This window comes from Nansenia antarctica (genome assembly GCF_963989245.1).
Source record: "Nansenia antarctica genome assembly, chromosome: 1".
Classification (NCBI taxonomy): domain Eukaryota; kingdom Metazoa; phylum Chordata; class Actinopteri; order Argentiniformes; family Microstomatidae; genus Nansenia; species Nansenia antarctica.
Window position 1 is genome coordinate 33,596,523 of NC_137674.1, and position 12,286 is coordinate 33,608,808.

Genomic DNA, 12,286 nt, shown 5'->3' on the forward strand with positions numbered 1-12,286 from the left:
TGAGGCAAGACTGAAGTCAGCTGATAGCGTGGCCGAGTTTGAGAAGGAGACAGCGAAGGTGAAATTGGGGGCCGAAGAAGAGATCGCTGAGGCAAGGCAGAAGGCGGCCGTGATTGAGTTGAAGGCAGCAGAAATAGCCGCTCAAGAGCGCGCCAAACTACTGGAGGCTCAGCGGGAAGCATGGGAACAAGCCCGGGAGGCAGGGCTGGAGAGCGCCACATATGGAGGCAACCGCACTGGAGCCATCCCCAAGATCAAACTCCCTCCAACAAGGCTGCCCGTGTTCAGCGGGTGTATGAGAGATTTTCATCGCTGGCGGAAAGATTGGGAAAGCCTGCAGAGGCAGGGAGACCCATCGGGGTCGCCAGAGGTGAAGAAACTTCACCTCCTCGAGAGCATAGACCGAAAGGTTTTCGAGGAGCTCAAACTCTCGAGCTACCGCTCAGCGGAGGACGTGTTCAAAGCCTTGGAGAATCGGTTTGGAGACAAGGCAACCATCGCGCTGCAAATTATTGAGGAATTGGAAAGAATACCAGCGGTAAAAGGAAACCAGCCGAGAAAAGCGATCGACCTTATTCAGGCAGTGGAAAGAGCCCTCATGGACCTGACTGACTTAGGAGAAGTGGGCGTTATGAAGAACCCACTTGTAATTAAGGCCATCGAGAGCAAACTGCCAGATCGCGTGCAGGAAGGCTGGTTTACCTTTGTAACCGAACCCGAAAACCAAGTCGCCCCAGACAAGCAATTCGATGCTCTTCTTCTGTTTCTGAAAAGGCAGGAAGTAATCCTCGAAAGGATGGCGCGAATCCGAGGCTCCACAGAAACCTCTGAGGGAACACCAGAGAAGCCAGTCAGATGGGAGAAGAGGGCATTCACGAGGGCCACGGAGAGAGACTCACCGGTAGATGAAGAAGAGGAAGAACATCGAGGTGAAACCAGAGTCACGGGCAGAAACTCGGAAAGAAGAGAAGAGTGTGACATCTGTGGAAGCGATCAGCACGGTGGCAAAATATTCTTCTGCCGTAAGTTCAAGAGTCTCAGTCTGGCAGAGAAGCGAGCCATAGCAAAGCAAAGCAAAGCCTGTCAGAAATGTTTGGGCATGCACGGTGCCGACGGAGAGTGTAGTAACCGGTACCTGTGCAGAATGTGCAAGCAGAATGAAGGAGGGGCGAGTCATCACTACCTTCTGTGCCCCAAATGGAGTGAGGGGAAGAGGACAGGGCCAGGGTTCGCTGACAAGCAACGAGAATTCCTGGATTCTTTGGGACTCAACCCTGAACAGGAGAGGAGGGCGAAGGCATTCACCAGTAAGGCTTCGATGACGCTGAGCACGGGCGCAGAAGGCGGAAGTCTCTTCGCAGAGGATGGGCCAGAGGAACTTCCAGTACTAATGATGATATTGACAGTCAAAACAGAAGCAGGATATGACCTGGGAACTCTCATAGACCTCGCCTCCGACACAAATTATATCACCAACCGGGCCGCCGATCGGCTCCGACTGGAGCGGAAGCAAGTAACACTGACTGTGCATGGAGTCGGTGGAATGAAGGTCAAGGTCAAGACTAATAAGTACCTGCTAAAGGTCAGGGCGTGGAGCAACAACAGATGGAGTCCCCACGAGATGGTATGTTACGGGCTCGACACAATCGCTCGTGCAGACAAGGTCATCAGTCCAGAGCGACTCTGTAAGTTTTTCCCTGGGGTCGAGAAGGAAGAGCTGGTCCGACCTAAGGAAATCGAGCTCTTGATCAGCCACCGAGAGGGACGACTCGCTCCACGGTGGAGAAGAGGGACGGGAGACTTAGTGCTGTGGGACGGGCCTCTGGGGAAGACCGTGGGAGGAACGCACCCAGACCTGTTTGAAAGTTGGGAAAGATCCGCACACAACTCCCAGACGCACTTTGCGCGTTCTCTGAGAACGGAGGCAGTAAGATTTGAGGAGATCCCCTGCAAGACGCCCAGCGCAAAAGAAGAGGATGGAGACCAGAAGCCGCAAGGTCATGAAAAGACCGGGAGAACAGCTGCAAGCAGCAAAGAGGTCCTCGAGTGGTGGAGCTGGGATAGAATCAGCGCCGCGTGCGAGCCAAAGTGTGGAGGGTGTCGCTGCGGAAATTGTCAGCCGGGCGGGAAAGAGATGACTCTCGCAGGGGAAAAGAAGATCAAAACCTACGCAATTACCCGCGTCAACATCGGGGACAAGCCAGCCGGATGCATCGCCCAGCTGGCCATGAGGAAGACGGCAAGGCTGCCAGAGGTCGCCCACCTAAAAGAAGAGCGGAGAGCACTTGAGGAGGACACCTATGTAGACGACATTCTAGCGTCTCATGGCGACAGGAGAGAGCTGAGGAGCATCACGGAGGGAATCGAGAGGACGCTCAACGCTGGAGGTTTCGCTCCGGAACCACGGATCCAGTCGGGTCAAAGTGGGAGGAGCAAAGAGGGCCAGCCTGCAGAAACGAGGGCCAATGTGGAGCCAGAGTCAGAGGTGTTGGTGCTGGCTGATCAGCTGAGCGAGGAAACATCCAGGGGAGTGGCTGTAAGTGCTCGAGACAGCGTGAGCATGCTGCAACGGAAAGCGTTCACTGCAACTGTAACACGCGCTCAGGCGAGGAAGGGGCTGGACCCGAAATGCGCCATTGAGGAGGAAGCAAATGCAAAGGGGACATCCACACCGGTTGGGAGTTCCAGGGACCTCGAGCATGAGAGGGACAGGCTTTGGGGCGCTGCTCTCATGGACCTGATTGAGCCAGATCGCTTCAGTGAAATAGGCAGGCTCATTCGGGTAGTTGGGTGGGTCCGGCGAGCTGTTAGGCAGTGGTTGTTTTGCAGGAGGGCCCCAGAAGACGCAAAGTGGGAGGCTACTCGCCTGAGGGAGACAAGAAGCGGAGTTAGCCTCGGCGTCCAGGAAGAGGTGGGACGGTTTTGGCGACAGTGGAGTCAACTGGCTGGGCCCGGGCTTTTCATCCGCACCAAGTGGCACAGAGAAGCCCGAAATGTGGCCGTGGGAGACGTGGTCTGGTTGGCTGACCAAAATGCCCTAAGGGGGCAATTCCGGCTGGGGCGGGTTGTGGAAGCGAGGCCAGACGAAAAGGGGCTGGTTCGGGACGTAAGAGTGAGGGCTTGCCTAAGCCAGCCTGCTCTAGGAGTGGGGGCTTCAGGACGAAGAAGGAGCGAAGGCCGCGATCTCTTCCCGACGCTCGACCGAGACGTCAGGCGGGTGGTCGTGCTGCTTCCCGTGGAGGAGCAGTAAAAATGACTATTGAAGAGAGGGAAAGTTGTGGTCCATTTAGTCATAAAGGACCAATGGACCAAGTGGGAGGTGTTTGGCTAATCCATGGGAGGGTTCATTTGGGGGTTGTTTTATTTGTTGATTATGATTGGTTAAAAGTATGCATGAGGGGAGTGATTGGTTAGATAGAAATGGGGGCGGGCTTAATGAGTGTGGTCTGAGAGACAGGAGAGACAGGAGATCAGTGTGAAGAGAGATGGGAGTTGGTAAGTTGAGTTCTGTATGATTGTGTAGCTTGTTAAATCTTTTCTGTTAGTTTGTTCACTGTTAATTATTTACATGTACTGATATCAATGTGTTGTGTTTAGTTTTACAATCTGTTTAATAGACGAAGAAGGAAACCAAACCGAATTGTGTCAGTCTCATCATTTCACCCGTACTGCCGGAGCAAGCAGAGGATTCGCCATCAGCTAACTAGAGGGAGAGCTGAACAATTGTAAAACACCCGCTGACGACCGCAGGAGGACGGACCGTCAGTTAGCTAAGGAATACAAGCCCGGTTGGACGCAACAGAAGCTCCGGGAGGACAAGGATCCATTCACCGGAGATAAGAGCAAGCTAAAGCCTGGTCAGGTTAGTGACGGAGCCGCGGCGCCCGCAACTGTAGCTAACTAGCCACTTGCTAGCCAGCGTAGCATTAGCAAACTAAGCTAGCGTTAGCCCTGTTGTTGCAATAGCGCAGCAGGCACGCGGTAGAGCTTATAGCACTCAAAGCTACAGCTAACTAGGCCGGCAACGGAGCCGTGGCACCCGCGACCGTAGCTAACTAGCCACTTGCTAGCCAGCGTAGCATTAGCAAACTAAGCTAGCGTTAGCCCTGTTGTCGCAATAGCGCACAGGCACGCGGTAGAGCTTATAGCACTCAAAGCTACAGCTAGCTAGGCAGGCAAGGAGTGAAACAATCCACGGCTAGCTTCAACTGGTTAACCCAACTGCAAGAATCCACAGCCAGCTAGGCTAACCTACAAGACCCACCAAGAAAGGAATTGCGAGCTAATAGCAGCTACCCAGAGAGCTACCCACACCCAGCACTCTTCTCTGTGACTCTATTGACTGTTTGCATTAAAATAGGTTTGTGTGTACCTGGGTATTAAGTCGTCGGGGGGAGGAAAATCCTCTCCCACTTTATTATTTTATTTTTAGCAGTATCCCTGGGATGACCCCACGGTGAACCTGGTTCCGCTGCCGAAGACTAGTTAAGGAAGTGCAGGGACCAGCGCAAATCAGCTCAGGGAGTCAGAGAGGGCTGAAGATATAAGATAGAAAGACGAAACAGGTACACACAAGTTATTTCTGAGTCACAGGCAGAATGGAGGCACTAAAGACCGAAAGGGAAAAGTTGGCAGTCACTTTTGAGAGAGGATATCGCCACATCATCAGGTCAGTGGCATTGATGGGCGAAGATGACATGAAACGCGAGTGGATAGCGCTCCTGTCAAATGCGAAAGACCTAAACTCTGCAGACGACAATTATGAGGAAGGTTTGAAGGCCAAAGCAAGTCAGGAACCTGAGACAGGTAACAGTCAGCTTCTTCAAGACATCACCAATGCCGCTGAGGAGAGAGCTCAGAAGGTTGAACAGGTCGGTCACGTCTTAAAGGCCAACATGTGGACAAGGTTCGCGGGAGTCGAACTTTCATCCACAATTAGACGAGCAGAAAGGAGTCACGAAGGCGCGAAGAGGATCAGTCTAGAGGAGGCAACCCACGACGTTTGTAAAGAACGAAGCACACTCACAGATAACCTCATCATCAAAGCGCGAAGTCTGCTATCAAGCTGGGGGGAGTGGATCCCTGTAGTTGAGGCGTGCAACACGAGAAAGTCGCTAGAGGAGCTGGAGGACAAAAGGGATGAACTTTGGGAAACGTTTGTGACTGAATTTGGAAGAGTTGAGAAGGAGAATACTGACAAAATGGCCGACAAGGCCGCCGCAGCAAAGCAAATGGCCACCGACGCTCTCGCCGAAGATGAGAGGAAAAGGGCCGACGTTCTCGCCGAAGATGAGAGGAAAAGGGCCGACGCTCTCGCCGAAGATGAGAGGAAAAGGGCCGACGTTCTCGCCGAAGAAGAGGCCAAAGATCGAGCGACGAATAGAGAAAGGGCCGACGCTCTCGCCGAAGATGAGAGGAAAAGGGCCGACGTTCTCGCCGAAGAAGAGGCCAAAGATCGAGCGACGAATAGAGAAAGGGCCGACGTTCTCGCCGAAGAAGAGGCCAAAGATCGAGCGGCAAATAGAGAAAATAAAGAAGCCATTGCCAAGCTGGAAAGGAAAGCCGCTGAGGCAAGACTGAAGTCAGCTGATAGCGTGGCCGAGTTTGAGAAGGAGACAGCGAAGGTGAAATTGGGGGCCGAAGAAGAGATCGCTGAGGCAAGGCAGAAGGCGGCCGTGATTGAGTTGAAGGCAGCAGAAATAGCCGCTCAAGAGCGCGCCAAACTACTGGAGGCTCAGCGGGAAGCATGGGAACAAGCCCGGGAGGCAGGGCTGGAGAGCGCCACATATGGAGGCAACCGCACTGGAGCCATCCCCAAGATCAAACTCCCTCCAACAAGGCTGCCCGTGTTCAGCGGGTGTATGAGAGATTTTCATCGCTGGCGGAAAGATTGGGAAAGCCTGCAGAGGCAGGGAGACCCATCGGGGTCGCCAGAGGTGAAGAAACTTCACCTCCTCGAGAGCATAGACCGAAAGGTTTTCGAGGAGCTCAAACTCTCGAGCTACCGCTCAGCGGAGGACGTGTTCAAAGCCTTGGAGAATCGGTTTGGAGACAAGGCAACCATCGCGCTGCAAATTATTGAGGAATTGGAAAGAATACCAGCGGTAAAAGGAAACCAGCCGAGAAAAGCGATCGACCTTATTCAGGCAGTGGAAAGAGCCCTCATGGACCTGACTGACTTAGGAGAAGTGGGCGTTATGAAGAACCCACTTGTAATTAAGGCCATCGAGAGCAAACTGCCAGATCGCGTGCAGGAAGGCTGGTTTACCTTTGTAACCGAACCCGAAAACCAAGTCGCCCCAGACAAGCAATTCGATGCTCTTCTTCTGTTTCTGAAAAGGCAGGAAGTAATCCTCGAAAGGATGGCGCGAATCCGAGGCTCCACAGAAACCTCTGAGGGAACACCAGAGAAGCCAGTCAGATGGGAGAAGAGGGCATTCACGAGGGCCACGGAGAGAGACTCACCGGTAGATGAAGAAGAGGAAGAACATCGAGGTGAAACCAGAGTCACGGGCAGAAACTCGGAAAGAAGAGAAGAGTGTGACATCTGTGGAAGCGATCAGCACGGTGGCAAAATATTCTTCTGCCGTAAGTTCAAGAGTCTCAGTCTGGCAGAGAAGCGAGCCATAGCAAAGCAAAGCAAAGCCTGTCAGAAATGTTTGGGCATGCACGGTGCCGACGGAGAGTGTAGTAACCGGTACCTGTGCAGAATGTGCAAGCAGAATGAAGGAGGGGCGAGTCATCACTACCTTCTGTGCCCCAAATGGAGTGAGGGGAAGAGGACAGGGCCAGGGTTCGCTGACAAGCAACGAGAATTCCTGGATTCTTTGGGACTCAACCCTGAACAGGAGAGGAGGGCGAAGGCATTCACCAGTAAGGCTTCGATGACGCTGAGCACGGGCGCAGAAGGCGGAAGTCTCTTCGCAGAGGATGGGCCAGAGGAACTTCCAGTACTAATGATGATATTGACAGTCAAAACAGAAGCAGGATATGACCTGGGAACTCTCATAGACCTCGCCTCCGACACAAATTATATCACCAACCGGGCCGCCGATCGGCTCCGACTGGAGCGGAAGCAAGTAACACTGACTGTGCATGGAGTCGGTGGAATGAAGGTCAAGGTCAAGACTAATAAGTACCTGCTAAAGGTCAGGGCGTGGAGCAACAACAGATGGAGTCCCCACGAGATGGTATGTTACGGGCTCGACACAATCGCTCGTGCAGACAAGGTCATCAGTCCAGAGCGACTCTGTAAGTTTTTCCCTGGGGTCGAGAAGGAAGAGCTGGTCCGACCTAAGGAAATCGAGCTCTTGATCAGCCACCGAGAGGGACGACTCGCTCCACGGTGGAGAAGAGGGACGGGAGACTTAGTGCTGTGGGACGGGCCTCTGGGGAAGACCGTGGGAGGAACGCACCCAGACCTGTTTGAAAGTTGGGAAAGATCCGCACACAACTCCCAGACGCACTTTGCGCGTTCTCTGAGAACGGAGGCAGTAAGATTTGAGGAGATCCCCTGCAAGACGCCCAGCGCAAAAGAAGAGGATGGAGACCAGAAGCCGCAAGGTCATGAAAAGACCGGGAGAACAGCTGCAAGCAGCAAAGAGGTCCTCGAGTGGTGGAGCTGGGATAGCATCAGCGCCGCGTGCGAGCCAAAGTGTGGAGGGTGTCGCTGCGGAAATTGTCAGCCGGGCGGGAAAGAGATGACTCTCGCAGGGGAAAAGAAGATCAAAACCTACGCAATTACCCGCGTCAACATCGGGGACAAGCCAGCCGGATGCATCGCCCAGCTGGCCATGAGGAAGACGGCAAGGCTGCCAGAGGTCGCCCACCTAAAAGAAGAGCGGAGAGCACTTGAGGAGGACACCTATGTAGACGACATTCTAGCGTCTCATGGCGACAGGAGAGAGCTGAGGAGCATCACGGAGGGAATCGAGAGGACGCTCAACGCTGGAGGTTTCGCTCCGGAACCACGGATCCAGTCGGGTCAAAGTGGGAGGAGCAAAGAGGGCCAGCCTGCAGAAACGAGGGCCAATGTGGAGCCAGAGTCAGAGGTGTTGGTGCTGGCTGATCAGCTGAGCGAGGAAACATCCAGGGGAGTGGCTGTAAGTGCTCGAGACAGCGTGAGCATGCTGCAACGGAAAGCGTTCACTGCAACTGTAACACGCGCTCAGGCGAGGAAGGGGCTGGACCCGAAATGCGCCATTGAGGAGGAAGCAAATGCAAAGGGGACATCCACACCGGTTGGGAGTTCCAGGGACCTCGAGCATGAGAGGGACAGGCTTTGGGGCGCTGCTCTCATGGACCTGATTGAGCCAGATCGCTTCAGTGAAATAGGCAGGCTCATTCGGGTAGTTGGGTGGGTCCGGCGAGCTGTTAGGCAGTGGTTGTTTTGCAGGAGGGCCCCAGAAGACGCAAAGTGGGAGGCTACTCGCCTGAGGGAGACAAGAAGCGGAGTTAGCCTCGGCGTCCAGGAAGAGGTGGGACGGTTTTGGCGACAGTGGAGTCAACTGGCTGGGCCCGGGCTTTTCATCCGCACCAAGTGGCACAGAGAAGCCCGAAATGTGGCCGTGGGAGACGTGGTCTGGTTGGCTGACCAAAATGCCCTAAGGGGGCAATTCCGGCTGGGGCGGGTTGTGGAAGCGAGGCCAGACGAAAAGGGGCTGGTTCGGGACGTAAGAGTGAGGGCTTGCCTAAGCCAGCCTGCTCTAGGAGTGGGGGCTTCAGGACGAAGAAGGAGCGAAGGCCGCGATCTCTTCCCGACGCTCGACCGAGACGTCAGGCGGGTGGTCGTGCTGCTTCCCGTGGAGGAGCAGTAAAAATGACTATTGAAGAGAGGGAAAGTTGTGGTCCATTTAGTCATAAAGGACCAATGGACCAAGTGGGAGGTGTTTGGCTAATCCATGGGAGGGTTCATTTGGGGGTTGTTTTATTTGTTGATTATGATTGGTTAAAAGTATGCATGAGGGGAGTGATTGGTTAGATAGAAATGGGGGCGGGCTTAATGAGTGTGGTCTGAGAGACAGGAGAGACAGGAGATCAGTGTGAAGAGAGATGGGAGTTGGTAAGTTGAGTTCTGTATGATTGTGTAGCTTGTTAAATCTTTTCTGTTAGTTTGTTCACTGTTAATTATTTACATGTACTGATATCAATGTGTTGTGTTTAGTTTTACAATCTGTTTAATAGACGAAGAAGGAAACCAAACCGAATTGTGTCAGTCTCATCATTTCACCCGTACTGCCGGAGCAAGCAGAGGATTCGCCATCAGCTAACTAGAGGGAGAGCTGAACAGTAACCAACCAATTGTACTGTAACCAACCAACTGTACTGTAACCAACCAACTGACATGTATACAACTGACATGTACTGTAACCAACCAACCAACTGTACAACCAACCAACTGTACTGTAACCAACCAACTGTACTGTAACCAACCAACTGACATGTACTGTAACCAACCAACTGTAATGTAACCAACCAACTGTACTGTGACGAACCAACTGTAACCAACTGACATGTACTGTAACCAACCAACTGTACTGTAACCAACCAACTGTACTGTAACCAACCAACTGTACTGTAACCAACCAACTGTACTGTAACCAACCAACTGTACTATAACCAACCAACTGTACTGTAACCAACCAACTGACATGTACTGTAACTAACCAACTGTACTGTAACCAACCAACTGTACTGTAACCAACCAACTGACATGTACTGTAACCAACCAACTGACATGTACTGTAACCAACCAACTGACCTGTAACCAACCAACTGTACTGTAAGCAACCAACTGTACTGTAACCAACCAACTGTACTGTAAACAACCGACGTTCTAATGTGTATCGGTTGAAATTCTCCCTCTTCAGAACGCCGCATTGTTTTTGTTATGGAATCTTCTGGAAACAAAATCAATAGACCTCGCTCACTACGGGGGACAGTGGTGGCCTAGTCCTAGTGGATAGTGAGGAGTTGGACTGGCTGATCAGAAGGTCACAAGTTCAAATCCCACCAGGGATTTCCCACCATCATTAGCGTGGCCTTTAGTTAAGGCACTTAGCCCTAAATTACTCCAGGGAGACTTTGTCCCTGTAATCTCTAATTGTAAGTCGCTTCGGATAAAAGCATCTGGCTAAACGGTTGTAATGTACCTGTACAGCTCCCATGATTCCGGGGTGGGAAAGATTCGGATAAACCCTCCGCGTCTCTCATGTTCCTCTCTTATCCTCCTCAGCACTTTCATCTGTCGTAAACAACAGGAGAGGGAAGAAGGGAACACAGTCTTTTTCAAGCAAAAAATACACACATTTGAAACATCAAATGAGGTCCTTCAGAGCAAACCGACGTCCCTCATGCGAAGTTTACCTTCGTCACTACACCACCCAGCATAGGCAGGGCAAGGCAAGTTTATTTGTATAGCACATTTCATACAACAGGGGCAATTCAAAGCTCTTTACATACATTATTCAAATACAGCAAGAGGAGCATAGTATGAAAATAAAAGCAAATATAAGAAGTAAATAGATAAAACATTCAATAAGACAATAGTTAATGGATAAAAGACAATGATAGAAGTGTTTGTGTTTAAACATAACTGTTGCAAAACATGAATTTGGTGGTCCAGGGGTCTAGCTCCATGGCCTACAGTGCACACCTATACCCGTGTACAGCAGGGGTTCGAATCCGGACCCATGCCCTCTCCTCTTCCCTACTGTCTCACTCTCTCCTCTGTGGCTCAGTTGGTAGAGCTGATGGTGCTTACAAAGCTTAGATTGTGGGTTTGATTCCCGCTGGGACCATATACTGTATACTGGAAAATGTATGCACTCACTGCAATGTAAGTCACTTTGGATAAAAGCGTCAGCTCAATGGCATATTATTATATTATTATTATTATATTACTGTCTCTATCCAATAAAGACAAACATAAGAGTGGGACTGCCACTACTAAAATAAAGATCAATCATATTCATAACAGTTCCACTGGCAGTGGCTCAGTGGGTAGAGCCTGACCGCTAACAACGCTTAGGTTGTGGGTTCGATTCCCGCTGGGACCATATATACCGAAAAATGTATGCTCTCACTGCAATGAAAGTTGCTAAAATGGCATATATTATTATTATTATTATTATTATGGTTGCAGTCACCTCCTCTGCGGTCAGTCCCAGGGTGCTGTCCCCCGCCTGTTTGCCCCCCCCGCCCAGCTTGTCTTTGGGTCCGTCCGTGTCTGTGTTGGTGGCTGAGAGAGGCCTCTGGAGCTGCAGGACAGAGGGGGGGGAGAGAGAGAGGACACACTCTTACACCGATACCATCCATGTACGTCCACCAACGCACCGTAACACCCTGCCAACACTTTTTAAAAGTATGGGGTGTTCCGTTCATTTAATGACTTGGGTGTTTCCCTCAGTTTTTGGCTCTGGCGTTAAACCACGTTAAATCCTGAGACGAGCACCTAAGAAATCACCTCACCCCCCCCCTGATAAGACTAAACTAATACATCTTAAAAACAAGAGATAACAACCGTTAGTTTCTTTTTTTTTACAGGCAGGCAGGCAGAAAGGCACCCGGACAGCAACTATCTAGTAGTGAAAGGTAAAAAATCATCCGGCCTATCCCGCACTCCCCCTCATCTTACATAAATGGTACATTTTCGACGGTATCTTCCCCTGGCATTCCTGGCTGCCTCCCTCCGCCTCCCCCACAGCTTTAACTCTTCTTAACCGGGGCTGATTGACGACTTTGGCGTGCAGCTTTGAGCCCGGGCCAAGCGTAAGGGGGCATAACCCCACAGGATCATACACAGAAGTTGTCATCTAACTAACGGGGTTGGTTGGGGGGGGGGATTACGTTTAATTTGTCAGACTGGTCCAGGGGAATATGCGGGCAAGCCGTAAGACTGACAAGGCCTTATCCCCCCCCCTCCTCCCTGAAATAATCTCCCATGTCCCCCCCCCCGTCCTAATCACAGCAGAAGGAGGAGAAGAGGACAGGTTATCCGTAGGCGCCACAGTTCTTTAACAGACGTTCCTGACAGGGGCGGTTTTAGCGGCGGGGTTTGTTTTTCTGTATGTTAAATGGCAGAGAGAGGCACTCTCTGAGACACTGCACACTTTTTATCTCAAGGGATTCTGAGTGCCGCACTGCGGTGCTTACTTTAAGTGTACATCAGGCTCGCCAGGAAACTATTTACTAATGAAATGAGCATTGCATTAAAAGCCCCCGACTAAGAATCAATTGATGGAAGGAAGATAGATTTTTTTTGTCTGTCTGTCACGACTGACAAATA

The 12,286-nt window shown here is 51.6% G+C and overlaps 1 protein-coding gene across 1 annotated transcript in view; it reads right to left on the reverse strand.

Moving 5' to 3' along the window:
• ttll5 (tubulin tyrosine ligase-like family, member 5) overlaps nucleotides 1-12,286 on the reverse strand; it is a gene marked incomplete at both ends in the record, with an annotated part of 93,488 nt that overhangs the window by 52,077 nt on the left and 29,125 nt on the right. Inside the window, 2 exons of the mRNA XM_080550420.1 lie at nucleotides 10,152-10,243; nucleotides 11,148-11,258. Coding sequence (XP_080406546.1) covers nucleotides 10,152-10,243; nucleotides 11,148-11,258 — 203 coding nt within the window. The remainder of the gene's footprint in view (nucleotides 1-10,151; nucleotides 10,244-11,147; nucleotides 11,259-12,286) is intronic.